The sequence below is a fragment of the Amblyomma maculatum genome, chromosome 2 (genome assembly GCF_055883805.1).
Source record: "Amblyomma maculatum isolate TAMU_Amacu chromosome 2, ASM5588380v1, whole genome shotgun sequence".
Lineage (NCBI taxonomy): Eukaryota > Metazoa > Arthropoda > Arachnida > Ixodida > Ixodidae > Amblyomma > Amblyomma maculatum.
In genome coordinates this window covers 18,351,074-18,379,062 of record NC_139345.1, presented here as the reverse complement: position 1 = coordinate 18,379,062, position 27,989 = coordinate 18,351,074, and the positions used below count along the sequence as shown (strand labels likewise).

Here is a 27,989-nt window from a genome sequence, read left to right as displayed (position 1 = left end):
CGTACTGCCGTGAGCATGCATTTTTAAATATCAAGCCGTTTTTAAAAGATGTGCTCTCTAAGAGGTGCTGCCGCCTTCTAGAATGTACAAGAAGCACTAAAAATTACTTATGCTGCCATCTCGCGAAGGAAACGAAAACTGACCATGACTGTTGTGTTTCACTCAGTTTACGGCAACGCATCCTCGTGGTTTCTGTTTCTCTGCGCAATCACAGCGAAAACATGAAAGTTTATCCATGTCTCTGTTCGAACGCTAGCAGAGGCCCATGAAGGCTAATTTTCGTCTTTACTGGTGCTTTCTCAGCTTATCGACATCCAAGGGGTGTCATTACTTGCCCACTTAGTTTCACTGATGCTGTGAATGTAATACTTTCCCTATATATTTTTGCCTACTCTTCCAGAAAGTTAAGTTTTGTTTGTTTAAAATCGGCAATAAAACAATGTGACACTGGGGGCAAATGTTTTTGAAAATGTTCCACACTAACGGGTCAGATTGTCTGGACCTAGGTGGTAGACCCCATGCGCGAGTAGGCACGAAAAGGGTCTGTGGGGCGGCCAGAAAGTTTGTGCATTACAAGTCATTGTAGATATCCTGTACACATTTCTTGTTATTAATGGTTTTCCACTGATCTCTCTCAAGTTTCCGTAAACCAGAAGTCTGAATGAAGAAAGAAGAAGACAACAGGAAGAGAAGAGCCTGGATGTGTATTGCATGTGTATGCGCACACAATCATGACTGTAGCGGTGGACCCACTGATGAAGTGGCAGCACTGATCGTGATGATTCCCACCAAGGAGAATGGCACGACTAGCATGCAGTTCTGGCACAATGAAAGAAAGAAAAAAAAACCAACTTGAGTGGAAGGAAGAGAACAAAAAAAAAATAAAAATAAAAAGGAAATGCAAAAACACATTGTGCTAATTGGCATCCAAAACGACTAATTTGGCTGGCTGATATGTGGCCGATAGCTGCCCTCCACTGCCGCCCTCACCCCGTGAGAGCAAAGATCAGAAAAACTAAACAGAATCTACACAGTTTGACTATTCTTAGAGGAAGATCTGCCCTTTTGTCATCAAGCCAGCTGCTGCACATGCTTCAAAGGTCTGTGTGACCTAATCCACAGCATGCAATTCAGGTCAACCGCTTGCCATGCTGTTTGTAACTGGACACTGTTTCCTTTGGGGAGTTTGTCTGAAGTGGCGAGAGACCAGTAGTGTCTGAACTAGTGCACTTTCGATAGAGACATGTATGGCCGTTGGCCAGCTCAGAGCCAGAAGGTCTAATTATTTGAATGTCCGAATGAATGACAGATGAATGAATGAATAAGGTTTTACTGTTATTTCAGCCTTAACCCTTGTTTATGCAGATGGTTGTGTATGTTTGACCTCACACTGTGGTTCTTACCCCAGTTCTGCAAGAAGCTGAAGCTAACAAGGCATGTGAATAATCTGATATTGTAACAACACTTACGGGCAGATTGTATTTTTTTTGTACAGCAGAAAACTGCCCAAATGACCACAAACCTTGGGAGTAGTGCAATGCTGTCTCCATGGCCAGGCGACGTGTTGTGTTCCATCGCACTTTTTCTGAACTGTTTGGAACCCGAGGCAGGCCCGTTTCAGAGTCGTTCGATGGCCACCAGCCTTGCCAAATGTACATCTCGTGACGGTTATCGAGGAAGAACACAGCTGCAGACGACATGCCAAACATCAGAACTCAAAAATGCACCCACACTTAAAATGCATTTTGCACACATCAGGCACAGTACACAAAAGCTTCCTTTGACAGCTGTTACGCAGTATGGTGAATCGGAAAGATTACGCAAAGAGACATTGCCATCATAAAACAAGCCGATACAATATAGTTAGTACTTAATGAAGCGAAGATGGAGGCTACCATGTATTTTTGTTTTGTTAGACAGAAGAAATTTTTGTGCCCTACAACTACCAGAAATGAAACTGCACCTTCTTTGTTAAAGCAGACAGCCAGTAGAACACGGAGCTGGCAATGTGGTCAAAATTATACTGCTTCAGCACTCCAAGTGACAAAAATTATGAATGTGTGGCTATTTATCATGTTTATGCAACAATGTTATGAGCTTAAAAATCTGATGCATTTGAAGTTACTAAAATTGTACCGTCATAAAGTCATTTAGCAATTCAATTGATGTTTGAAGCAAGACTTCCAAGAATATTTCATGTTAGCACGTTCATAAAGACCGACCGACTAGCAAAGCCAACAAGGAGTTGCAGGTTATTTCCCTGCCTTAAATAGCCCTGTAGAAGAGATATGATGTGTGCTTAAGCGAAATGCATTACAAAATATTTGAACAACAAGAGGAATAAATAGCTCCGATGCACTTCCAAATGTTCTAGGAGTGCATTTTTAAGAAATATTTTACCACTAGATCAGGAAAAGTGAATAGATGAGTCACCACAGTTGTGTTAAAAAAATTTTGTCCAATGTTATAAGAAATACCCAAAGACTGAGTAGGAGAGAAAAAAAAAGCAAAAAAAAATAAAAATAAAGGAGTGATGCTAGGGCTTTATGCTTGGGTTCCACGCACCAGTGACTTCTCGCCTTCAGTGCTCTGATATGCTTCAGTTTAGAGAATCAATGAAAGTTAACAAACACAGAAGGAGAACTAAGATGATAAACGCCTGACCTCTCTAGCAGCCATGTTTTCCCCCTCAAGGTGTGTGCATGCTATACTTGGCTCACCTGGCTGCGTAGCACTGTACAGGTCAGATTGCAGGAAGGGGTAGGCACAGGGTACATCAGTCTTCCGGAAAGGGCAGAACACCTCGTTAGCTTCAAAGGTGCCAGACACTAGTGTCATGTGGAAGAGCCTCGGTGTGAAGTCAAAATCAAGGGTGCCTGCAAAGAGTGAAAAGGAAGAAGTCCATATGCTTAAAGCTCATAATGCAAGTACTACAGTCAGGGAGCTACATAGCAGAAGCAGGTTACACTCACTGTCCAGGAGCGAGACGAACAGATGCTGCTTCTTTTTCTTGTCGCCTCCAAATGCATCCCAGAAGCTCCGCTCCTCAGCACCTTCCCTTGCTTCGGTCAGTTTCAGCTCCACATCTTTCGCCACAGCCATTTCAACTGGTGTTCTGCAGCCACAGTGCGACAATGATCAAGGCTAGCTTGCATTTATTACAGGTCACAGCTACCAAGCACAGTGGAAAGGGGGAGGTTCAACAGTGCAGCATTATTCACACGCTTCTTTGAAAAACTGATTGAGTTTCAGAATTCAGTGCCACACAAGCAGTACAGTGAACTTTTTTCTTTGTTCTAAAAAGTTTCCGTGCAAGCCCTTTAAGGTATAGTTACTGTCTACCATCAGTTGGGAGTCAAAGAGGAGTAGCCTGTCTGGATAACTGAAGCATCGTGCATCTTTCACGAGTATTCCAGATATTTACCGAGGAAGCAATGTACTGATGATTTGTAGATCAGAGCCAAAGCAAGCAAATTCGAAAATAGATTTAAAAGTAAAACTTCACGCTTTCCAAGGCAGCAAGACTGTGTGCAGAGCTTTAAATTCCTGGAAACATTCATTTTTCCCTTTTTGCTGGACCAAACCAACAGGAAGTAGCACTCATATCAATGACAACACAGACTAGTTTGCATGCATGTGCAGTACAAAAGCGATATCTGGGCTACCAGAGAGCCACAGTGAAAGACTAAATTAACCGCTATCACCCGCATGCACCGACATTTCACAAGCACGTCTGTACTTTAACATTTCATCCCCACTGAAATATGCATACTTGCCAACCTGGTGCGATCAAAAAGTGAGTTTTTTTTATTCACGCTAACAATGGTGGGGTATAGGGGGGATGGGGGCAAATGGTCAGGCAGTGTCCAATCAGTTTTTTCTAGAAGCCTTGCAGTAGCAGACTTTGCTAGCTTCAAAAATTGGATAGTTCTGCAACTGTCCTTGACCAGCAGCAGATGTTGAAGGGTTATGTTGCACAGTGACGAGTGAAATTCAGTTCTAGTTTCAGTTTGAAGTCACATTCACCACCGTAAAACATGCTGACATCATATCCATACATTGTCCAAAATTAAAAATGCTTACCTTTTCTTGATGTTATGAAGCACGGAAATTCAGAAGTACAAGATAGCAAAAACATTCAACCAATATCACCTCTTTTTGGAATTTGATAATGCCATGACTTCACGCACATGATAATTCTAACTTCACACTGTGCACTGCACACAGGCGGCCTAGCTAACCCTCAACTTACACAACTTAGCTGCAATAGCAAACAAGAAATGCCACCAGTCAGAGCTGTTTTGGCTTTGTTTGGCTTTGAATGGCTGCCTGTCTAATAATGCCGATGGTGCTACCACGGCCACTGATAGTGATGCTCCATTCTTGAGCGAGCAGAGAACGTTTTGGGAGATACAGGGCACTGGTTATACAATCGGAAACCTCAGTCGAAAATCAGAAGCTTCTCAAGGAAATCGGGAGGGTTGGCTTGTATGGATATGTCCACCATGACCAGCAGGGTCCAAGCCTGTAAACCTTGTGCTCGGCACATGCATTATTTTTATTGCACCACCCTCACATTCTTTTCTCTTGATGCCACTTGGAGTACTGACCATCCGCACCAATCCCTCACATTGCAAAATTAAAATGCGTTATCGAACGGCACTCTGCACTGAAATGAATGCCACTCTTAAAAAGAAATAGTACAGACTCACTGTTCAATAATGGCCTTTGCTGCAGCCTCTGCCACCTCCTGAGCGTGGGCACAGCACTTGGCCCCATGCCACAGGTAGGTGCGTCCACTTGAGCGACTCAGCACGAGGAAGGAGCCACGGCTGCGCAAGTTCTGTACACCAACCGATGTCTCCACCAGAGCTGCCTCCAAGGGACACTCACCACGAACCACAAACATGCGCCAGTCCCCTGCAGCACCACACCAGGAGGCAGCTTAACAGAGTAACGAGCAAAGAACCACCTTGGCACTGGCATGCGGACCGTTGCTAATTGCTCCCGTGCTGATGCACAAGTAGCAAACGAGCAGACGAACAACTGTGTGACTCAATGAATCAAACTTCAAGGAAATTGAGAACTTGCTCAAGTTAGGTGAGTATGAATCAACAAGCAACGACTAATTGTAGTAAACTATTATTAATTCAATGTTATCAGTACCACACAAAATATCCACACAAGAATTTGGAATTAACCAAGCATAACAGCAACAAAGATCTAGGCAGAAAATTTCTTGCAAGAATGGACAACTTTTATTGGACAATGTATGTAGGCCCATAAAGGTAAACACCCCCAACTCCGAATGAGAGTCAATGCCTATAGATGCATTCCATAGTTGGGAGTTAGGCCCACTTACAGGATGAGTCAAGAGTTCCCAGGCTACCGGGGTCCGTACACAGAGCTTGTGTCGTTTTTAGAGGTATCTGCTACCTCCCTAACCTTGAATCATCTGACTGGTGGGAATGCTGGAGCCAGAAGTCAGTACCATTTCCGACTCCGGCATTTCCACCAATCAGATGACTCAGGGTCAAGAGACGACACTTCCAAAAACCACGCAAACTCAGAATATGGACTTGGACCAGCTTCTCAGCCATGTAGTAGAGCATTTCCGACAACCCCTAAACATCACAACCACTGCAGAAAATAGTATAGTATTTCTTATCTCTAAGAACCTCAGCAGATTTAAAGGCATTACAAGTCCAAGAATGCACTGCTGAAAAGCAGATCCTGCAGCATGGGAACATTTTAAGTGCCCTGTACTTGCTTTAAAGTAGTTGTTTCCACTTTAGCAAAGGAAACTTACACCTATTTCATAATGTCAGATCAAGCCAACTGTATAATTTTTAAGAATTAGTAACTGCTATAACCAAAAGTAAATGCAGCAAGTGGCCAAATTCCATGCAAAGGAGAGGCTCCATGAAGGCACGTGTGCCTAGGCCTGGTGACGAAATTAACTGCAAATGTTGAGCTGTGCTCATATTGCACAACAAAGAGTGTGAACATGATTTCACTGCCCCATCTAATGCCCCTGCCCACCTAGGTCAGCAGGTTCCTCTTGCCGTTTGCCACTGTAGACAACCATCTTGCCCTTGAAGAGGTTCAAAAAGCAGGGTGGTTCCCTACCCTGCAAGACACGGACCTGAAAAATATACAATAATAAAAATGTAAGCAATTTAGAGAAGCAAAGTACATGCTCGCATGACATTCCATGCCATGCAGTTTCTCATCACCATTCCCTATATGTGGCCTATAAGCATAAGAGTACAATACCCTTGAACAGGGCCTAGATCGCACGTACCTAGGCATCTAGTGCCCTCTTTCATCGGCGTTATGAAGCACCTTCAAAGTACGCACTACAATCGATCCTGGATATACTTAATTGTTGTTTATATCATCGAACTGTAGAAGAATCCAGTTACACCTCGCACCAGGCATCAAAAAAAAAGGGGGCGAAAGGGGGGGGGTGTGGACTGCGCGCAACGAAGCAAAAGTGCTATTGGAGTTGAGGCAATAACTATAACTGCAATAAAAATGCAATTAAAATTGGAAACAGGTGATTTCTGCGCTGCCTTCAGCAGCGAAGCAGGCCATGCAGGAGTCGCCGCAGACCTTTGATCAGCTAGGACCGCCTCACAGAACACTGGCTACCCTGCATAACAGCAGTGTAGTGTTCAAAACAAGCATGCCAAATCAAAGGCCACTTCCAAACAGATTCGACATTCACTTCACAATGAGATTTTACAGCGTCTGCGCTGCGAGCAGGTGCCCAAGAACACTCAGCAGACCTGGCTTTATGCACGCAGTTATCAAAAAATGCCATTAGGAGAAGCGTGGTGTGCAGTTCGGTATATTTAATGTTTCATTCGCGGGTGTTAGATAAATGTGAACACTGCTATATTTTTGCAAGAAATTTCCAATGGGATATTTAGGCACTTTAATATAAGTAATAATTCGGTATATCCGGGTTTGACTGTACTGAACCATGTGTGGCACTTATGGTAGCACTATAAGATAGTTCTGCCATTAGAAATAAATAAAGTATTCTTATGTGCATTACAAATTTCCAGAAAAAATTTCCCCACATAGCCACCAATTAAGCATGCATTCCTTTAAAATAAGCAAGCTTTTTGCATACTTCATGAGGCTATTCCTGTGAAATTTATAATCAGGCAAATTCTTTTGCTTGATGTCTATTTTCTTGGCATACATGGCTTTGTTATGCTGTCACACTGTTCTGTTTGCCTACCACTTTCACCAAGTGTTCAGTAATTAGCTCGAAACCCTGCCCTGAATTGTTCTGTCTTGTGGGAGACGAACTGCCTCACTATTTTTCTATGCTTGTTAACCAGCAGCCCAGAGCATGCATTGTGTCCTCAGAGATGGTGACGCTCACGTATAGCACAGTCAACAGCATGCTAAAGTATGAAATCCCTTTTGGGCCCAGTCTTGCTCCATCAGCTGAGATGATAAAAAATACTTCAGCTCATCCAGATAAGTGCCCACAATGCATTCCCAGCGAGGACACAGTGGATGTAACAAAATTCACTAGCAGACGACACCGTTCACTCACATGAGGTCCCCGCTCCTCGTCCAGCTCGACGGTGAGCAAAGCACAAGCCCCTTGCTCGGTAACTGTGGAGTCCCGGCCGTGCCAGAAGAAGTAGGCACAACGCTCTCGCCCAGCTGCAACATGCCGCGACCTCTGTCCTGACAGATGACGACCTAAAGCAAAAGAAAGAAAGAAAAAGAAAAAAAAAGAAAAAAAAAAAGTCATCTTCGTGGGCCATTGTTTTGAGCTATTTTGTCCACCCACTTTGTTCTGGGAAACTTCCTGACCTCATGACCTAACACCAAATTATCTGCTGTCATGGCTATTCACTTCTTCCCTATGCCTCCAATTTCATGAAGAAATTGCCAGTTATCTGTCCAGCTCATTACATGTGCTGTTCAAACCCTTTTTCAATCCTTGTTTCAGCTGGAATACCATGAATTCATATCCTTCTCCATACTGGCATAGCTCTTAATCCCTAACATATTCAGTTTCCTGCTACCTGCAACTATTAACTTTCCTTTTGCTGCACTTTATTAGCTGCACTGTCTTTGGAGTCAACTGAAGTTTTCATTAACCTCCAAGTTTCAGTCTTAGAGGCAAGTACTAGAACACACTGGTTACACAAATGCCTTTACAGGCAGATAAAGAGGCTACTGTTCATAACTTGAGAGCCTGCCAAACATGCTCCAAACCCTTCTTTATTTTTCTATCGATTTTTATCTCTTAGTACTGCACCCTCTAGTACACAGCCTGTGGATTATACATATATAAGCATTCAAATTTTACGCTGTGAGGACTTTCTGCGAGTGTCGACTGAAAATAGCAGTTTTGTTTTCAAAGGCATTCAATATGACAGGCCATATAAGCAATTATTACCACGATTTTTTTTACTGGCCTATTAGCAGTGCATTCACGCTTCATTTGAAGAATACCATGTTGTGAGTTGCACAATGGAGGAAGAACAGAATAACATTTGCATTTTGATGCCTTCATGGTTTCGTGAACTGCACTCCCTGAAGAATACGTACAAGTGTAGACAACTCGGCAAAAAACCAGGTGCAGACAATAGTCTGCAAATTGCGGTTCATATCCATTCAGACTATGTGACCTTAAAGACTCTGTTCATTAGATGCTGCTGCTGAACATTAGTCTTCATGATATGATTCTATATATTTGCAAGGGGCTGAAGCAGGGTTTTTTTTTTACCAGGTCAGTGAAAAGTTTTAAAGCCGGTTTAGACAGCTTTGGAGCAATAAAATGGAAGTTTTGGAGCATTTCAATCATGGTTTGGAGCATGCTTCTAGGGTAAAAAATTTTCTCTTCCAGACATACAAAAAAAAAAAAATCCAACCTGATTCCTTTTTATTCAACGGTCAAAACTCAACTTTCCATCGCCCTGCTGTGTTGCTCACAGTCATTTGATAGAACTGCACCGGAACACATTTCCTACAACAGCCCACTGTGTGACAAGAAAGCAGTAATTCGCTAAGTTTGATAGCAAAACATTGAGGCAGCCAGTTAGGAGCTGCTTTGGAGCAAATGAAGCAGCACTTCAGGCCATATATTTGAAAATGTGCTTTGCTTGCTCAAGTCCTCACTCATTAATAGCAATTCATTCCCTAATTACTTTGCAATGTCATGAGTGGAATGTATAACACTTGGGTATTGGGCAAATACATATAATACTTCTAGTATTCGTTTCGTCCGAAACCAGCGCCCTCACCCTTCAAACTTCATTTTGTATGCAACTGCATATTCAATCATACTTGCAATAGCCTACTACACCATCTAAGACCCATTAGCATTTACAACTGTCTTTGCCAAATCTCAAAAAAGCAGGTTAAAACTGTTCTCAATGAAATAAAAAGATTAGTTTCTGTGAACAAGCAATGTGAAAAAAAAAAAAAAAGCAAAACTAAGAATATGTCACACATTGCACCCCCTCAGAGTCTACCCACAGCATGAAGATCTAATGCCCAGCAACTGTCTCACCTGTTTGTGACACTGCATACTGCCATCGGACAACGTAAGTGTCACCGCTGTAGAACTGGCCGTAGCTTGACTCTGGCAGTGTCCTGTGTTCATACTCCGTGATGTGCCAGACCTGAGAAAAATTAGGCAACAGCAGTAAAGAAAAATGCAAATTGTCTGAGCCGTCAAGATTAAATATATATAAGGGAAAAGTGCAGATGTGAAATTGTGTACACCGGGCTTTTGAAAACACAGGTGCCACTTTTTCACTATAGCAAAATTCCAACTAGAAATTGATAAGTGCATAAACTTAATAACTTAATATATTACAATATATATTTATATATATTTATATTTAATGCAATCTGTAAGTGCAAGTTATCTTCAGCACTCCAAAAACAAGAAGATGGCTGCATTTAGTAACAGTTTGCAAATCTGCAATTTCCTATTCCTCCGAGGTATGTAACTGTCTCAATAATTCTGCAGGCTACCTGTACACACTGCGGTTGCACTTTTAGTGGGGGGATTACCAACAGCATTTTGGTGCACACTTCATAGTAGGTGAAAATTCAATTTGGAGTAGCTACCTCATGTTTTGTAGCAGCCTGATATGAAGGAACAATGTAAAGATACAAATACTTATAGACGGTTTGGTTTGGTTTACGGAGTCTAACGTGCCAAAACAACTCAGGCTATGAGAGAGAAAAATGCAAATATCGACGGTTTGGTTTGGCTTATGGGGTCTAACGTACCAAAGCAACAAGATTTTCAAAGAATAATGTCCTGCATAAATACCTGAATGGTGCAAGATCATAGGCAGTCGTCCTAACCAGGCTTCCATTTTTTTTTTAAACGCATTAAAATTTACTTCAAAACAAAAAAAAATGTTAAAATTTGTACTGTTTACAGTAACACAAATCTTCCTGCGGAAAAGCCGCAGAGAATATTGAGCAATGACCATTCTACTTGCTTTTATTCGTAAGCACCACTTTGTCCCATGTTTTCAAACTTAAAAAAGGTCGCCAAATTTAAAGAGGTTACGTGACTGCATTCCTGTGACGAAAATGCTGCCACTCTCCAATGCAATCCAATTGAAGGAATTCATATTGGGAAAGGTAGGGTCATAAACCCAGCAGCCGCCGGTCACAATGACCTTTGCAGGATAACTGCTTCCTTATGATGCTTCACTGAGCAGTTACAATACTGCAGCAGGAGCATGACCATGACAACTGTGTTTTCTTGCTGTTCAACAAAACTGCACCTCTTGCAACAAAGCATTTTGTTGTGCATGCTCAATCATATTTTCACCGCAGACGAATGGAGCTTTACAATAAAGTTCCAAAGTGCCTCGCAGCCATTTTCGCCAGCATTTACAATAACAGGAATCCGTTCGGACTCCCTCACAATGGAACACAATTCAAGCTCGAGTAGCAGCAGACATATGGCTATGGCCAAAGCCCAAGATTGCATAAGTACATGAGGCACAGTCTACCACTCTTTACTATAAAAACCAGCACTCTACACCTAAGGTTAGAATTAAGGTGGCTCCATTGCATGAATAAATTGTCAGTTCAGATGTTGAGAGTGCAGTTGTAGTGAGAGCCAGTGAACTCCACATAATCAAGCCATCTATACCATCAGATCCTCGTGGCCTTACAAAACTTATTGTGTATATGATGATCTTGTACAAAATACAATTTAGCAATTTAGCACTACTTGCACCTCTCAAAACCAATTTTTTCCTTTTATGTGCATTCGCTGTGCTTGTATGGGGCAATGAGAGCTGTGCCGCCGAAGCATATTTGCAGACCATGTGCGCATGACGTACTAACAGTAAGTGGCAAACGGTTATAAAGTGAAACAACAGGGCTGGATTTTGTTGGTCACGTTTATCATCACACGCAAGGAGAAGGAACCAGTCAAGATTTTGTACATTATGAGGTAACCTGTGCACATTAGGCAGCAGCCTTAGCCTCTCCATATACCTCTGTTTCAGATTGTGGAAATATAGTATTTTTGAGCAGCCTTGGCACAGTTTTATCAAAAACCATAAATTTGAAGCAGCAAGTAGTAAATAGGTTTAATGCAGCAATGACCCAGGTTGGCGCAGCATTCCCACCACTGCAGGTTCTAGATGTCCAATCTCATCCTAGTTTCCGCAATGAATTTTAGGCCCGTCGTGAGCAAGCGAGTATATACATCTGACTGCAGCTAGCTGATTTATGTGCGTCCATCTAGCTCACTGCCTTGAAAATTTAGGAGGACTTTTGCGTAACTTGCCGAATCGTCCTACACAGCTATTTTGCCACCAAAATTAATCCTCAAGAAGCCCTGTCGGGAGGTAGTGCTCACACCTGCATGGCCCGTTTGGAAGCTCATTGTTACCAATGATTCACTGACTTCTCCGTATAGTTTTTAAAAAGTCTCTCAATGGCTTTTCAGCAAATTTTTTAATAGTTGAACAGCCTTTTCTGACCTGGGAACAAATGAAAGTATTCTCTCTCTCTCTCTCTCTCACACACACCCCGCCGGGGTGGCGCAGTGGTTATGGCGCTCGACTACTGTTCCCAAGGACACAGGATCGAATCCTGGCCTCGGCGGCCACTAAAAGCAAGGCGCCCGTGTGCTGTACGATGTCAGTGCACGTTAAAGAACCCCAGGTGGTCGAAATTTCGGGAGTCCTCCAATACGGCGTCACTCTCATAGCCCGAGTCGCTTTGGGACGTTAAACCCCACAAACCAACCAACCAACCATCTCTCTCTCTCTCTCTCACTCACCCCCCCCCACCCCCCCCCCCCCCCCCCCTCTCTCTCTCTCTCACACACACACACACACACACACACACACACACACACACACACACACACACACACACACACACACACACACACACACACACACACACACACACACACACACACACACACACACACACACAATTTTTAATGCATGCTTGTCAGGAGTTCCCTTTAAGCAGTATATTACAAACCTAGAGAAATTCTAAACAAACACGTTGTGGCACCCTGAGCAAACAGTAAAATGTGTAAAGCCATTTCTTGCCCTGTCAAATAGCTGCTACATCCACGCTTAGAGCATTTTTGAAGTGTAAAGCAGATCCCTAGTGACAGCTGGTGGACAGTGTAAAAAAAACAAGCATGAAAATGAAAGGAGCAAAGGGACCACAGCTCTATGCAGTATTCATTGCTCTCTTTTCATGCCTCCGAAGGTAAGAGGCTTGCAATGTCAAGTAGGTTACGCAAAGCATTGTTTTTAACTGCTGTGATAACTAAAAAGTGAGCAGCAGCATGACAAAGATGCACGTAAACAAGGCCCAAACATTGGGTGAAGCCCTTCTACTTCACCAATTGCCAAGACTATTTGTTGGCTACACTGATGTCCGTTCTTTGTTTTATGGGCACATGCCTGCCTTATCATCATCATCATCATCAGCCTGATTATACCCACTGCAGGGCGAAGGCCTCTCCCATATTTCTCCACTTGACCCGGTTCTGTGCTAGCTGCATCCACTTGACCCCTGCGAACTTCTTAATCTCATCCGCCCACCTAACTTTCTGCCTCCCCCTGCTACGCTTTCCTTCCCTTGGAATCCAGTTTGTTACCCTAAGCGACCATCGGTTATCCTCTCTTCGCACTACATGTCCTGCCCATGTCCATTTCTTCTTCTTAGTTTCCACTAGAATGTCGGTAACTTGAGTTATTTCTCTGACCCACTCTGCACGCTTTCTATCTCTTAATGTTACCCCTACCATTTTTCGTTCCATAACCCTCTGGGTTGTCCTCAACTTAAGTAGAACTCTCTTGGTTAGCCTCCACGTTTCAGCCCCATAGGTGAGTACAGGCAAGATGCAACTGTTGTATACTTTCCTCTTGAGCGATACCGGTAAGCTGCTAGTCATAATCTGCGAGTGCTTGCCAAATGCGCTCCATCCCAATCTTGTTCTTCTTGATATTTCCTTTTCATGGTCCAGATTTGCGGTTACTATCTGTCCTAAGTAGACATATTCGCCTACTATTTCCAGTAAGAGCTGCCTTGTAAGTGCTTGCATTTCTTGCAAGGTGTGGCATGCTAGCAGCATTCAGTGTCAGTAGCAATGCTGCCCTTATAAACAGACAACAAATGAATCTGATGTATGCACAGAGTGATACTCAGTCCCCTTTTCTACTCAATGACTACACTTGCACACAACTGCACTTTTGTGAAAGGCAAATTACGCTGCAATAAACTTAGCAGATAAGACTTAAGTCCACTGAATGATGCGGTCACCCTATGTGCACTGTTGCTGCCCAGGCTATGAACAAGCCCAAGAACTTCCAAGACAAGTAGTCGGATGCTGGTACAACTACCAGGCTATATAGGTGCACACAGGCTCAGATTACCTTGATTGCCAGAGTGTTTATGTGGTACTGCCTGCGCTCATCGACATCATAGTATTCAAGGCCTCGTCCCAGATGGGAGCCAGACAGCTCAAGGTCTGGCTCTGCAGGACGCTTTTCCAGCAGTTCCTTGGCATCGCAAGGCTTCAGCTCAGAGTCCAGAGAGTCAGACTGCAATGAGTAACAATTACATAGCATTGCATGAAAGTGTTCTCAATGCAAAGCAAAGTGAAAGTTCATGAACACAGCAGCCTCCATTTTTGTTATTAGGGGGAGGGGGGGAACTAGCAGTGAAATAGCATTTGGTCTTAATAGCTTCTCTTACTCTTCCCATACTCTCTTCATATTTTCTAATAATCTTTTCTATGCGTTTCTTTGCTCAAGTGCTGAATAACTTTGCTCTCAGACAAGTCTTTCTCAGTCTCAATTTTTGCCGAGCCATCTTTAGTCACTTTCACTGTTGCTGGGGCGTTTTTAAAATATTAAAATGTCATTTCCTTATCGGTTATTTCTCACTGCAAATAGAGAGGTGGATCTTGCTCCACTTTGCTAACTGTGGCAGGTGGCGCACTATAAAACCAAATGAGACATTTCTTACACAGCAAGGTTTCTAATGCTAATGCACAATAGAAATCCGAGTAAAACACATACTGAAATAAATACAGCTGCTCCTAATTTTAGCAATACATTTTGTCAGAAAAAAGAGTGAAAATAAAGATACAATCGGTTCCAAGCTTCTGAAGCGTCACACCGCTACGCCAATAAGTATGACTGTCAATAAATAAAGTGGTAGTATATGGAATCAACAAAAAAACTATGTAGGCTACGAGAGGCGCCGTGTGGAGAATTATACTTTTGACTCTGGGGTTTTTTTCTTGTGCACTAATAGTGTATGGCACGCAAAAGTTTTTGCTATTTGCACCAGTTGCACTTCGGTGGAGGTAACCAGGTTTCAGTGTTGTGTCTCTAGGCCCAGCAGCCAAACAACACAGCAACTAGACCATCATGGCACATACAATGCAAAGTTTAAAACTGAGATGGCCGAGAGGATGCTTTCTGCCTGAATTTGCGGTGAACCGTTATAGTCTCTTCATAATAAAAACATACCAAGACTACTTTTATTATGAAAGGTACATGTGGGTCAAACACCCTTACCCTTTTTCAGACAGTATTTGTCATGTGGACAGTTAAAAAAAAAAAAGAAATCAGTGTAGGCACCCTGTTTAGCAGAAATCATAGGCAGAATTTTTTTTTACCGCACTGCATCACAATGAACTGTTTTCACACTGTTTTCACAAGAAAAGAGAAGACAGGACAAGAAAGAGACAGAAAGAGAAGATAAATATAGCATGTTCCAAACTTGGAAGTCAAATTGGAAAGCCAGATGCAAGGTGAAAACATCCAACTGTGAAGGAATAGCAGTGATCAATGCACCTTGCTGTCTTCTTTTGCTTTGTTTTTGACACGAATGAGCTTGGCGTCATCTGGCCAGTCCAGAAACTTCTCTTTGAACAACACAGGCTCCATGTGCTGGTTCACTTTGGCAAAGAGTGTCCAGTTTGGTCGCACATTGCTTGCCATGAACTTCTGCTCTTCTGGGCCTTCGTAGGAGGAGAACCAAAACAAGGAATCAAGTGATTTATACAATATTTCAGAAGACCTTGACAATGCCAAACGTGAATACAAGTTTACACACAAAAGTGTCTGAGAAAGAGAAACAGCTATTGGCCAGTACACATGCCTCAGAAAAGCGAAATTACAAAATCCCTATCAGTGCCATGTTCACAACGAATTGGGGCAAGACTCAGATACCAGCAACAGTCAGTGTGATTTTCCTTACTGCTCCCTAATGACTACCAAATGCTTTTGCTTGATCATTAGGTTAGCACTAAGCACTGCAGTCGAATCTAATTCTGAAATTAAGCATTCCACACTGAAAGAACTTGAATTGGTGAAATGCCATACAGTGTTACTGCCATGATAGTAAATTAGGGTATCAGCCTCAAGACTACACTGAAAGCTAAAGTAGAAAAAAAAAATTATATAATGAAATTCTTCTGAACTGATGAACAATCACAAGGCTCAACTCAAGTAGATACTCAAGTAGCTGGGAAGCAAATTATGCATGGCACCATCTCAAAGACAACAAGCTGCCCAGAAAAAGTGGCAACGTCTAAAACAAACATTACCAGCTCTGGGAAAGAGTGGGTTGATGTCACAGTCAGAGTAGTCAAAGCCAGCCTTGCACTGCTCCTCTGCGAGCCTGACGGACAGGTCTCGCACCTCACTGGGAACCAACTTTCCAAGCCACACATACACCTCACTGCCAAAGTTGAACACGTAAGCCTGCACAGCAAAATCAAGGCACAGAAAAAAGGGTGATTTGTACACTTTGTACAGGTGATCAAAATGACCATATTGCAGTTAAGTTGCCTAAAGAAATAAGAAAAATGAAACATGCTGGATCTGAATTCTCGTTTGGATAAGCTAGTGACTGTTCATGTTGAATTCACAGTGCCAAACACACAAAGATAACAGATCACTCTTGCGTGCTTCATGCTGTGAAGTTAGCATGAGCAAAAGAGCTCCTGGTGTGAGGCAGTCAAATCTGCCACAAGGATGTTGTTCGACAGGCACGGTACAGTAGCATTGTTATTACAACCTCTGTTAATATGAATAACTTGAATTATAGACAAATTTTATGGGGACCAGGCTTCAATATATTGCCGCAAAACCTACAAAATTGTATTTGTTTTTTTGGCAGCCGCCGGCATGCGGCCTTATCACTCTGATTCTGGATCGCGTATCAGTTCTGTATTCTTTGTTTGTTAATGCTCGATGTCGCGAGAAGCACCTTTATCAGTTTTGTTGTCGCGCAAGATGCGCCGAGATGCGTTTTGAAGATTCCGATCCTTCGCGTAAGTTTTTACAATGTTCCAGGTTGTGCTAGTAGCAGTTTGCGACGTTATCTAGATTGTGCTGAGCTATTGAGCGTTGACGAGTGCGACGGGCATTATTAGTTCGACGATCGACGAGCACGTTTGTTGCTATCACCGCTGCCGAGTCGCTTAGTTCTTTTGCGGGCGCAAGTCAGCCCAATAAAAAGTTTCTTCAGTGCAATCAGCAACTCTTCATTTGTGTCATTGACCTTGTCATTGACCTTGTTACCACTACGTGACAATATTTAAGCCTCATGAACATTGGCACTCGCTGTCCGAACAATCGACAAAAAAGGGAAAGGCACAGAAGCCTTTAGGTAAAATCCACATATTTTTGTCATGTTGATATGGACACTGACGAAAGGAAAATCTAAAGTGCCCCACTGTTATGTTTCATTTTAATAACATAAAAGTGTAAATGACTTGAGTGACAATTTCCCTGTGTGGTTTCCTGCTTCACAGTCGACGCCCTTTATGGTTTTCCTTACTGCATGAATGTCTACGAAGAAAACTTCCGCAAGTTGTGCAAAGTAGTAAACAAAAATTAGTAAAATTCAGCCAAATGGATGCTGATGCCATGTATGCGGACAGTTGTTTAAGTTTCCTCATTTATTCATAACACGTCGTTTGACTATCAAATACCACTAGACACCTCAATTTGCCCCAAATTATTTCAATTATAATGGCGTCCAGTGTATTGGGCTTATAGATCCAAAAACTCGAATTTCAACTTCACTGGCCACTACTATGCAAAAAAAAAAAGCAGTTTAACCATAGTGTAGTTTTTTTAAATACTTTTTCTTTTGTGGTTTGTTACCGCAAATGACTGCTCAGAAGGCAAATGAAGTACTATCATGAACGAGAAAGAAGAAGCGAGGAAGAAGTTTTCTTTATACAGTCGATGACCGATTTTTCGGACTCTCAAAGGACCACGAAAATGTCCGAAAAAACAAATGTGCACCAAAAAAGCTCAATTTATTGCCTATTATTCACTTTGAGGCCGGAAAAAGTCATGAATGCTTTTCTGCTTTTCTGTACCACGCTCCGCTTCCGTGCTAACAGGTCCACCTGAATTTCGCTTGCATCAGCTCAGCTTGCGTCGGCTGCGCTGCTGCAAGGGAGTCATCATCGTCCTCGCTCTCAGACTCCACAAGCACTCGGCGAATAATTCCTGTATCTATGAGCCCAGAGCACAGTTCCTACTGGTGGTCCACATCTGCGAACTTTGAAAACGAGACGGCCAATGGAATTTCGACAACAGCAGTGCGAAGGTCGTGAATGAACTGCTCACTGCCTGACAACTGCTCAACGACGCTCTGCTCGGCCAAGGCAGCAGACTCGTCATTCAGCACAAATACCGCGTCGCGGAAGCAATTGCGCAGCATTGTGGGTGCTACAGACTTCCACGCATCGGCGAGGGTACTAAGTGCTCCAAGCAAATCGACAGAGTAGGTTTTCCCACTGTCGAGGCACACCACAACCACCAAACACTGAATCACAACACCGACTCCGTTGAGTGCCTTCTCACTGTCGCGTTGCACGAAAAAAAAAAAAAAAACCTATAAAATCCGGAAACAGAACTGAAGCTGATTCAATAAATGCGAGCCACAGTAGCGACAGAACGTAGTTCTCGCATCAGCATGACCACGGCTAGGCCTACACGGCAAACACAGAGGAACAGGCAGTAGAAGCGATCACGCTAAAAAAAAAAAAAAAAAAAAGAAAGAAAAAAAGCAAAAAAGAAAGCACTCCGGCAGCGACGTTGTCCAGGAAACGGAAGCTGCTAGGCAAATATTATAGCCTCGATCCAGCGTGTTTAGCTAAGGAGCGGCACGCAAGGCCGGCACTGGTTTCAAGGCTATCGAAGGAAAAAGAAAACAAACAATATGGCGGCGACACCGCTCAAAATGTGTGGCAGTTGGCCCGGCTGACGCTTGGAATTTCCGAAAAAGTGTCCGAAATTTTAAGCAGCGTAATACATTGACTTTATAAGGTATGTCCTGGGGCCGGGAAAAAGTCTGAATAATCAAGCATGTCCGAAAAATTGGGTGTCTGAAAAATCGGTCGTCGACTGTAGATGTTCTTAGTTCACATACTGACGTGCATTAATGCAAATTAATTCCTTTGTTTTTTCTGGAAATTTATTAAGACGGAAAAATAATTTCACTAAAAATTAGGCACTTCCAAACACAATGCCTCCATTCTCTGTGGCCTCTAAATTCAGTGCACATAGTGGCAAGCAGAAACCAATTGGGGTGCAAACATTCACCTTATCTGGCTGCAGCATTTCAACTCGTGGTTGCATTCCCCAGTACTTGTCGTACGGAACCAGAGCATCTCCCTCCACGGTGTATACCATGTTGGTGTCCACAATGGCCGCTTCGAACCTCTGAAAAATCCCAAAGACAGTCAGCGACACTGAAATAAGCATTTTACAGATCTAGTGGAAGACTACAGGAGAAATCTACAAGCTTCCCCCTGAAGCTGCCTTACTCCTGTTTTTGACAAGAGAGCAATATCTGTAAAGTAATCTTCCTGTGTTTGTGAGCAGTACTGCCAAACACACCAAAAGGCTGTCTAGTTTCAAGACTCTCAGTGTCCCAATTTATGGAGGAGAATTTCTATCCAGAGTCACTAGATTTGCAAGTGATGAGAGTGCTAAGGCATGCAATTTCTGCAGATCAGCAATTTCAGAAATAAAGCTAAAAAAAAAAAAAAAAAGCAACACAGTTAAGTTTCACGTACACAACTAAGCTCCCTCTGTCTCGAAATCACCTTACCAAGTCTTCCCCGGGATCACCAGCTGGATTGCAATCCTCAGGAGCACCACCGAGAAGTTTGAAGAACGCTTGCGTATCCTTAGAGCTCTCCTCCTTTTCCTCATCTATGATTTTCACTTCTGAAGTGCCTTTAAAGTGCAGGTCTTTCTTTGACTGAATGCTCTGAGCTACGTCAGTAGCCTGCAGAGACACAGGCAAGAAGCAAAGAAAAAAAGTTACATTCTGTGCACATGGCATGGAGAAATGGCTCAAGTACAGTACAGTGTGGCCCGTTTATAAAGGCAACAGTTAATAGAACCTCTTGGTGATTATGAACGAAGGTGGTACTGCCATTAAAATATGCATTAGGGCAATGAGATTGCATATCAATTGAAACGAACTACGGGAGACCCATTTGTTAAAGGCGAACAAGGAGAAGCTGCAAACAACCCTGCAGCCTAAAAACCTCTTCCCAGAACATTGGCACCCAAAAAGCTCTCCAAAACCCCGCAAAAAGTGTGGCGAACCCTATAAAAGGTCTGAGTAAAAAGCAGTTAACTGCTCATAAAACGAGTGCCTACAGGTTCCAAGTTTTTTTCCAGCACATGCGTTTGCTGGTTGAGAAAGCACGTAGTGGGTGCAAAATAGGGGCAGTGTTGGAAATGGAACTGCTGAACAGTGTTAGTGACCAGCACCAGTCATGTGATATGCCTCACTGCTCCAGGCAGTCATGAGCCATACTTCACCTGTCCAATTAGCTGTCCTCTCTTCTATGCTGCTGTGGTGGGTTCTGATGCTCAGCACAGGCACAAAGAGGACAGTACATTTTGCACAGGTGTTTGCTGTGATAGCTTTGACATTGCATCTTTATAACTTATCAAGGTTTGGAGACAAGGGGTAACCTACCACCACTGCACTCTAAACTGCATATGAACTGCATATCTAAAGCAGCTTATTTGCAGCAAGGGCCTTGGCCAGAGCAGATAAGATCATGCTCAAATGTTTGGAAAGCACCGCAATTATGTCTGCTTTGAAGAAACCAAAGCACAGAAGGGATATTTTAAACAGATAAATGCCATTTCTGTCCGACAGCATTTTTGGCTATAGTTGAACTTTAGTAAGTACTTTCTTCTGGGCGAGTTGGTTCATATTAGCAAAAGGTAAAAGACTTGCGCAAAAGGTACCTTTTGCGCAAGTCTTTTACCTTGAACTTTAGATTGTACTGAAATTTCACATATTTGCATGGCAGTCAGGTTTATTATAAGCAGGCTCAACTGCAGTGTAAATCACAAAATAGGATAAAGGCAGCAGCAGAAGCTTTTGACGGAAACCACCAACTAATTATTAACACATTACATCGATCCAACTGTCAAATCTCAATCTAATGCAGAACACCATGTGAGGTTATTGCAAATAAATCCATAAGGAAAGTTTTATTCCTCCTCTGAATAATGAAACCTGGCTAAGCAATGCAGTTACACGAGTTTCGTAACTTGATGAAACGTGAAAATGAAAAACAAATTTAATTTTGCTGTGGCAGTGGTCTCTACTTGACCTTATTTGAAAAACATGTTCTTTTGCAGAATTACATTTTAAGTCTTTTAGGCCTATACAGGGCAAATTAGAGTGCATAGAAAGGGAAAGAAAAAGGTAGAGTACAAACCTTTGCCCTTTCAATTACATTACTGTGGCGACCAATCCAACAATAAACTGTAGTGGGAGTCACGAGCACAAAGACGTCACCATGGTTGAGAGATGAAACTGAAGGTTCGACCAGACGTGTCTGCACATGTCGCCGACCTTTGACCTGTATTAAGATGAGGTCACGATTTGGCAGCAATGAAGTGGTGTCATCCGACTTCTTGAGCTGCACTCGACGAAAGTCTTCTGTGCTAACCAACCCTGCCAATGCTGATGGGGCCAAATCTGATGTCTTGGCCACTGGCAAAAGAAAAAAATATGTTTTGTCAAGTCATGTTACATAAGTCAGCCTAAAAGTTACAGGTTTCGTTAAATTGTAGGAAATTGCCCTATGCTATGCCAACAAACACTGATATCAACAGACAATGCATTTTATCAGTAGGTCATACATGAAACACTGCCTTTAAACTCTGTTCTAAATTAAATAAATGAAGTGCTTCTAGTCATCTTTGGTTTGGTTTGGTTTTGGGGTTTAATGTCCCAAAGAGACTCAGGCTATGAGAGATGCCGTAGTGGAGGACTCCGGAAATTTCAACCACCCGGGGTTCTTTAACATGCACTGACATCTGACGGCACACGAGTGCCTAGCTTTTTGCCTCCACCGAAAAGCAGCCGCCGAGGCTGGGATTCGATCCCGCATCCTTGGGCACAGTAGTCGAGCGCTCTAGCCACTGCGCGCCCCCCGGCGGGGCACTTCTAGTCACTTAATATTCCATCAAAGTCGTTTTATACTTAGCTCCAAATTCACCTTAATACATAGATTTAAGTGTTAAAAGGTTGGTCGGTTTATGAGATTTTAGTGGAGTGAAGAAGAAATGAACATGGGCAGGACATGTAGTGCGAAGAGAGGATAACCGATGGTCGCTGAGGGTAACAAACTGGATTCCAAGGGAAGGAAAGCGTAGCAGGGGGCGGCAGAAAGTTATGTGGGCGGATGAGATTAAGAAGTTTGCAGGGGTCAAGTGGATGCAGCTAGCACAGAACCGGGTTAAGTGGAGAAATATGGGAGAGGCCTTCGCCCTGCAGTGGGTATAATCAGGCTGATGATGATGATGATGAGTGGAGGGCTCTGGAAATTTCGACCCCCTGGGGTTCTTGTGCACTGACATCTCACAGCACACGGGTGCCTGGCTTTTCGCCTCAATTAAGGAGCGGCCACCACAGCCAGGATTCGATCGCACATCCTTGGGCACAGCAGTCGAGTGTCCTAACCACTGCACCAATCATTGAGAGGCAAGTGTTGAAAGGAGATTTTACTCATTTCTTGTTGAGAGTGATACAGGCCATTAAAAAAAAAAGCAATACAGTGAATTTGGTTCTGGCAATGCAGTGGCTAGACAGGAGCAGAATTATGAACCACAGTAAGGGGGTCCTATTCGAGTAACTAACTTTTCCACCGAATAGATTGGATTCAGCCTGGTTGTTCTATGTAAAATTTTCCATGAATGGGAGATAGGGTGATCACCCTCCTATAAGTACCCCCAAGTTTAGACTAATTATGAAAATGGCTTATCCTGGCTATATGTTTACAATGGTTGCTTTTCATTCCCTGCATCTGGAGTGGTCTTGATTGATCCATGCATGAACTAGGACATCATACAGTTATCAACCACTTTTTGATTATATTTTTAGTCTCTTATGCTGCAGACTCCCTGTTCTGCAGTCCACAAGTATGCAAAATAATTTAATAGACTGAAACTAAGTTGTTCCACAGTTCTTTGTGCAAACAGTACCTTTAATGAGAGAGGTTTTCTTCAGCCCTTTACAACTTCCTATCCTCACAAGGCAGGCAAGTAAAAAAAACCATTTCCATCAGGTTCTTCCTTTTACCCATAGAAAAACTTACACTTCTCAATGTTGATTCGCTTCAGTTCTTTCTCGGCGATATCAGAGCGCACTTCAACATATTCTGCACGGATGTCTGTACGGGAGGCCAATGCCTTCAGTGGGTTCCCTTTGGTCTGCCTCTTTCTGCGAACACTCACTTGTTTCCGCTGACCAAGCCTGCACAGAACATCTCCATCAGAATGACTGCCATCCTATTACATGCTCTGTGCAAATGTCTGCGCGCAATATCAGCTGAGCAGTTTGAGTGCAACTAAATGATTGGACTTTATTATTTAAATCCAGATTGATTTGCTCAAAGTTAAATGATAACAATATGGAACAGATCTGACAAAAAAATCATATCGATAGAAATCTGAACCGTCAAATCAAAGCTTTCCGTGAAACACACGTGTGTGCATACAGTAAGGGTACAAACGTTCAAAGATTCACATTTCTGAAATCATCCCCCCCCCCTCTCCTTTCCCCTCCAACAGCATCCCTATTAGAGCCGGTCAGTACCAGCATAAGATACTGCTACAGTGCACGGCCAGCTATGCTGAAGGATACAGAAGGCACTTGTCATAACGTGGCAGTACCAAATGTTTAGAGAACTAACAATTTAAATATACACCGTGTCCACAAAATGAGGCAATTGCCAATTGAACGGTGGTACTAAGACACAGGAAGCAATCAGTGATTAGCTTGCCCTGTGTGATACAGCAAGGAAAACTACTACTTGGTGCTAGTGATACAGCAGCATGCAACCAAAATTGGCATTTGTCACCCCTAACTAGTACTAGATATCTTTGGAAAGTTATTACTTTAAAGCAGCACAAACTGCTGAAAAGAGAATGATCGATTTTGCGCAACTTGCTGAGCATTGAAGCTTTACTATTAGACTTCATGAAGGTTGGTCAAAACAAAATTATTCTCAGATCAAAATTTCCCAAAAACTCGTAAAATGTCTTTACCACCGCCCCTATGCCACATCTGTGAGGTAAGGTAACCTCTCAAGGCAACTCTGACATAACACAACACATCCACACATTCTCAAACTGCTTTATTAAATGAACCTATTACTATTAAAACAAAGCAAGCCTTACTTGACATTGTCCGACACAACAGCATCAAAAGCTGCTTCACTGATGTCTAGTTTTTCATCCTTTGATGAAGGCAGGACACTTTCAAAGAATGAGGTGAATGTCTCGTTGTCTGCCTTGGGGATAAGAACACGTGGTCTTTCTTCTTCCTCAGCCTTCAGACGAGCCAGCTCTGTACAACAATGTGGTAACGCCGTTAAGACGTGATCTATGCGGAGTGGGCTCGCACGAACGTGTCAGCTGGCTTTTGCAATGCACCGAAATCCAAATAAACATCATCATCATTTATTGATCCCAGTAATGACACAAACTCTTAGTCAAAGTTGGCAAATTAAGAGCAAAACATAGTTATTTCTATCCCTGCTAATTTGCATATTTTTAACTAGGACTGCAGTTCTGACTGACACCTACGCAAGTCTATGGCGTCGGGCGCTCATTAATTCGGACATAAGCTGGCTTGCATCAGTTAGTAGTTAGTTAAAATGGGGGTGGGGCCAGCAATCATCCAAATAGACATGCTCAAACCCGAACTGCACCGAGCAGAGTTGGCTCCGCACCTAAGGCAAGTTTGACGATGATTACAAGTCCCCTACTGCCAAATATAGCCCTGCAGCATGGTTTCAGTTTCATTTATTCACTGTGAGTGCAGTGAACCAGCCTCAAAACAAAGCTAGGGCACCACTGATACTGCATCACACTGCGAAAAAGGCAGGGGAGAATTTTGAGCCATTCTTCAATATTCCAGACGAGCACAAGGCAAGGCACTTGATGAATTTTGTAAAAATCATAGTTGGCACTTAGTTTTCAGCTCAGATGTATAAACAACCATATTGTGGGCATTCATTAGAAAAAATTATAGATTCACAAAGGTTTAGGAACTTTAACAACATTAAATAATCTGAACACATTTGCTAGTCTCTTGAAGGCCGATCTAATGAGACTAACATTACTGTATGTATTATGAACCAGTCTTTTCCCCCACAGTGTCAAGAAATCTTATCTTCAAGCTTACCTTCAGCTGCATTTGGCATAGACTTGCTCTTAAATATTGATGGCAGCACTGGAGTTCCTTGCTGGTGAATTCGGCGTAGAACTTCAGCTTTAGATGCTATATGAAGCAATGAGAAAAAATTTATTTTACGTGGTGCACAAATGGTCATTAAAGGTAGAATTCTAATAAACATGATCAGCCACGTTGAAAACATGTTCAGCAAATGATGCAATACATATAACTGCTTTGTGCCTAGTCACTAGAATTTCACTGAACAACGAATAGCTTCTTTTGCTCGAAGTAACCAACACACAAGTGAATGCATGTGGGTAGCCTTCTAAAACTGCTATGTGCACATGAATGGCAGCCTCTGGGGACTACAACAGCATGAAATACTGAAACCAAGACATTTAAATCATTTGAGAGCAATGCGGACGTGTTCCTTGCACTGCATACCAATTACTAGGCATTTCTCTTATTATGCTTACATTAAAGACAGCATGACCAATCATGTTAAAAGGCAGTGACTTGGCACAATAATGTGTACAAAGAATAATGATCACAATGAGCAGCTTAGTCCAACATGTGTAGAGCAGCAAGCACAAGCTTGTAGCAGATTAAAAAAAGTGCTGCACCCCATGCAAAATCATAACATCAGAAGCGATGTCCCATGACTGCCAGCTTGTCAAGGTGCTCATGGAATACTGCAAACTTCATTCTCCTATTAAGTAAAGTATATTATTAAACTAGATGCAGAATTCATTCAGGCTGTTTTGGTCTGCACATGCTCCAGTGCAGGGCTCTAAAAAAAATTATCAAGGAAGTTTTAAACTATGTTCAAATACAGAGGAATGTAAACACGCCTGTCAGAATTTGCAAGATATTTTACCACTTGGAAAAAGCCATGCTTAACAAACAAGTAGCAAGCATGCACTGGGTTCAGCTTTTTGCTGATGACTGCAATTTAAATACAGTACTTACAGACACCAGGCGAAAATGTTTCTTGTTTTGGTGTCCTTTTTTTACGGTCAGCAAGCTGTGCTGCTGACTCTGAGATGCCCATCTTTCCAGCTACCGTGAACTGGGAGGCATCGGACTCTTGGACACGTTGTCGCCAGGACTCTGATGAGGATTCCAGCCAGCTTTTGCGGTCCCCGATTGATGGGGACTTCTGCACCTCAATAATTTTCTAGGGAGAAAAAAGAAATCACATTGAAATTGCACTGCTACAGTCAAATCACACAAACTGCCATATATGCATTATTTTAAGTTGCACCTCAGAAGAACACAGCATACTGGCACAAAGCTGTGTAATGTTTGTTTATGCGCAAAGCTGCCAGCATGCGGCTTTGCCACTTTCGGACCCAAGATGGGACCAGATTTATCTTAGACAATCACAGCCATGCGGAATCGCTTGTACACTGTTTTAGATTACGTTAGGCGATTTCTAAGCCTTATTGTGAAAGTCCGTCCCCTTTATATTGAGAATGGTCAAGAGCGACAGGATCCTATTTTTTGACTATCATCGAGAATGTTTATTGCTGCCACTTCTGACCTTATAACAAGCGTTAAAAAGTGAAATGACAAACTCGTACCAAAAGAAACAGTACAAATGAGGAATAAAAAAAAAAGAAGACTGGCACAAGCTTTTTTCTCTAATCAATCGTCGTCCTCCAATCACAACTCCAGTTTCCTCAAGCAAGAGATACTGCTCTGGATCACCAATCTACATATTGTCACGATATTGCCACAAGTTCTGCCACCAGGAGGAAAGCAATAGTTTGCAGGAACCACAGCCTCCAATTTCTTTATACTTAGCCCTAAGTAGCCAAATTTAACAGGTGTACATCCCATGCAGCTCTGTGCCAGAAAGATATCCAGAGGCAACTGCAAACAACATTCATTTTAACCTGCATTACTTCTTGCTGCTTGATCAAGGAAAGAAAGGTCCTACAGGATGTGTGCATATTTCGGTGTTGGTGTAACTGCGAAGAAAAGCACTCAAAAGTGACATACTGCTTCTTTGCGAAGAACAGAAACGGGTGACGCGGCCCCAGTGTCAGACTTTGTCAGGTCTTCTTTGGTCTTCTCCACACGCTTCTGCCAGTCCTCACCACTTTTTCTGAGAGCCTCTAGCCTGCATCACAACAACATAAGGATCATTTTTACTGACGCCTGCTTTCCCTCTGTAGTTCCTTTGCAGTACCACACAGTTGATCAGTGAATGCCTTGATATATCAATATAGTATGTCTACCTGTAATTTATGCAGCTTAAGTAATGCTTGAAGCTGCAAGACTGACTGAAAAATGTAAGAACAATTTTTGCTCACATGAATGTCTTCACTTTGTTTTACAGACCAGTGATTACCACAACGCCTCACAGCACACAAGTGATGCTGCTACCGACTTGCAAGTGACTATATGAGTGACAGTTTTAAGAACAAACTGTTCACCTCATTCCTTGGAGCCTGCAGTGTGAAGTGCTAGCAGTCACAGCCACATGCCACTAACGTAGTGAGAAAGGGAGGGAGGAAATTGGCCAAGACCACCCCCACCTCTCCCCTACAACAGTCGACCACTTATACATGGCAAAGTATACCATGTTATCCTCCTGCAGGAGAAAGGAAAAAACCGCTGGCCGCTATACTGCCTTTTTGAGGCACGGAAACCTTGGGTGTTAACACATAATGTGGCCTTTTTACAAGCATTAAATGTACATCATCGAAGTTTGCCACAAAAGGTATAGG

The 27,989-nt window shown here is 42.7% G+C and overlaps 1 protein-coding gene across 1 annotated transcript in view; it reads right to left on the bottom strand.

Annotated features, from left to right (window-relative positions):
- The window catches only part of LOC146198080 (uncharacterized), a 123,129-nt gene that overhangs the window by 7,418 nt on the left and 87,722 nt on the right, over nucleotides 1–27,989 (bottom strand). The window contains exons 19-36 of the mRNA XM_084591850.1: nucleotides 27,259–27,379; nucleotides 26,224–26,431; nucleotides 25,264–25,359; nucleotides 24,255–24,423; nucleotides 23,171–23,328; nucleotides 21,287–21,564; nucleotides 19,645–19,824; nucleotides 19,134–19,253; nucleotides 16,115–16,271; nucleotides 15,360–15,526; nucleotides 13,929–14,096; nucleotides 9,551–9,662; nucleotides 7,577–7,728; nucleotides 6,043–6,145; nucleotides 4,713–4,920; nucleotides 2,973–3,115; nucleotides 2,721–2,876; nucleotides 1,523–1,687 (exon numbers count right to left, since the gene is read on the bottom strand). Coding sequence (XP_084447976.1) covers nucleotides 1,523–1,687; nucleotides 2,721–2,876; nucleotides 2,973–3,115; nucleotides 4,713–4,920; nucleotides 6,043–6,145; nucleotides 7,577–7,728; nucleotides 9,551–9,662; nucleotides 13,929–14,096; nucleotides 15,360–15,526; nucleotides 16,115–16,271; nucleotides 19,134–19,253; nucleotides 19,645–19,824; nucleotides 21,287–21,564; nucleotides 23,171–23,328; nucleotides 24,255–24,423; nucleotides 25,264–25,359; nucleotides 26,224–26,431; nucleotides 27,259–27,379 — 2,861 coding nt within the window. The remainder of the gene's footprint in view (nucleotides 1–1,522; nucleotides 1,688–2,720; nucleotides 2,877–2,972; nucleotides 3,116–4,712; nucleotides 4,921–6,042; nucleotides 6,146–7,576; nucleotides 7,729–9,550; nucleotides 9,663–13,928; nucleotides 14,097–15,359; nucleotides 15,527–16,114; nucleotides 16,272–19,133; nucleotides 19,254–19,644; nucleotides 19,825–21,286; nucleotides 21,565–23,170; nucleotides 23,329–24,254; nucleotides 24,424–25,263; nucleotides 25,360–26,223; nucleotides 26,432–27,258; nucleotides 27,380–27,989) is intronic.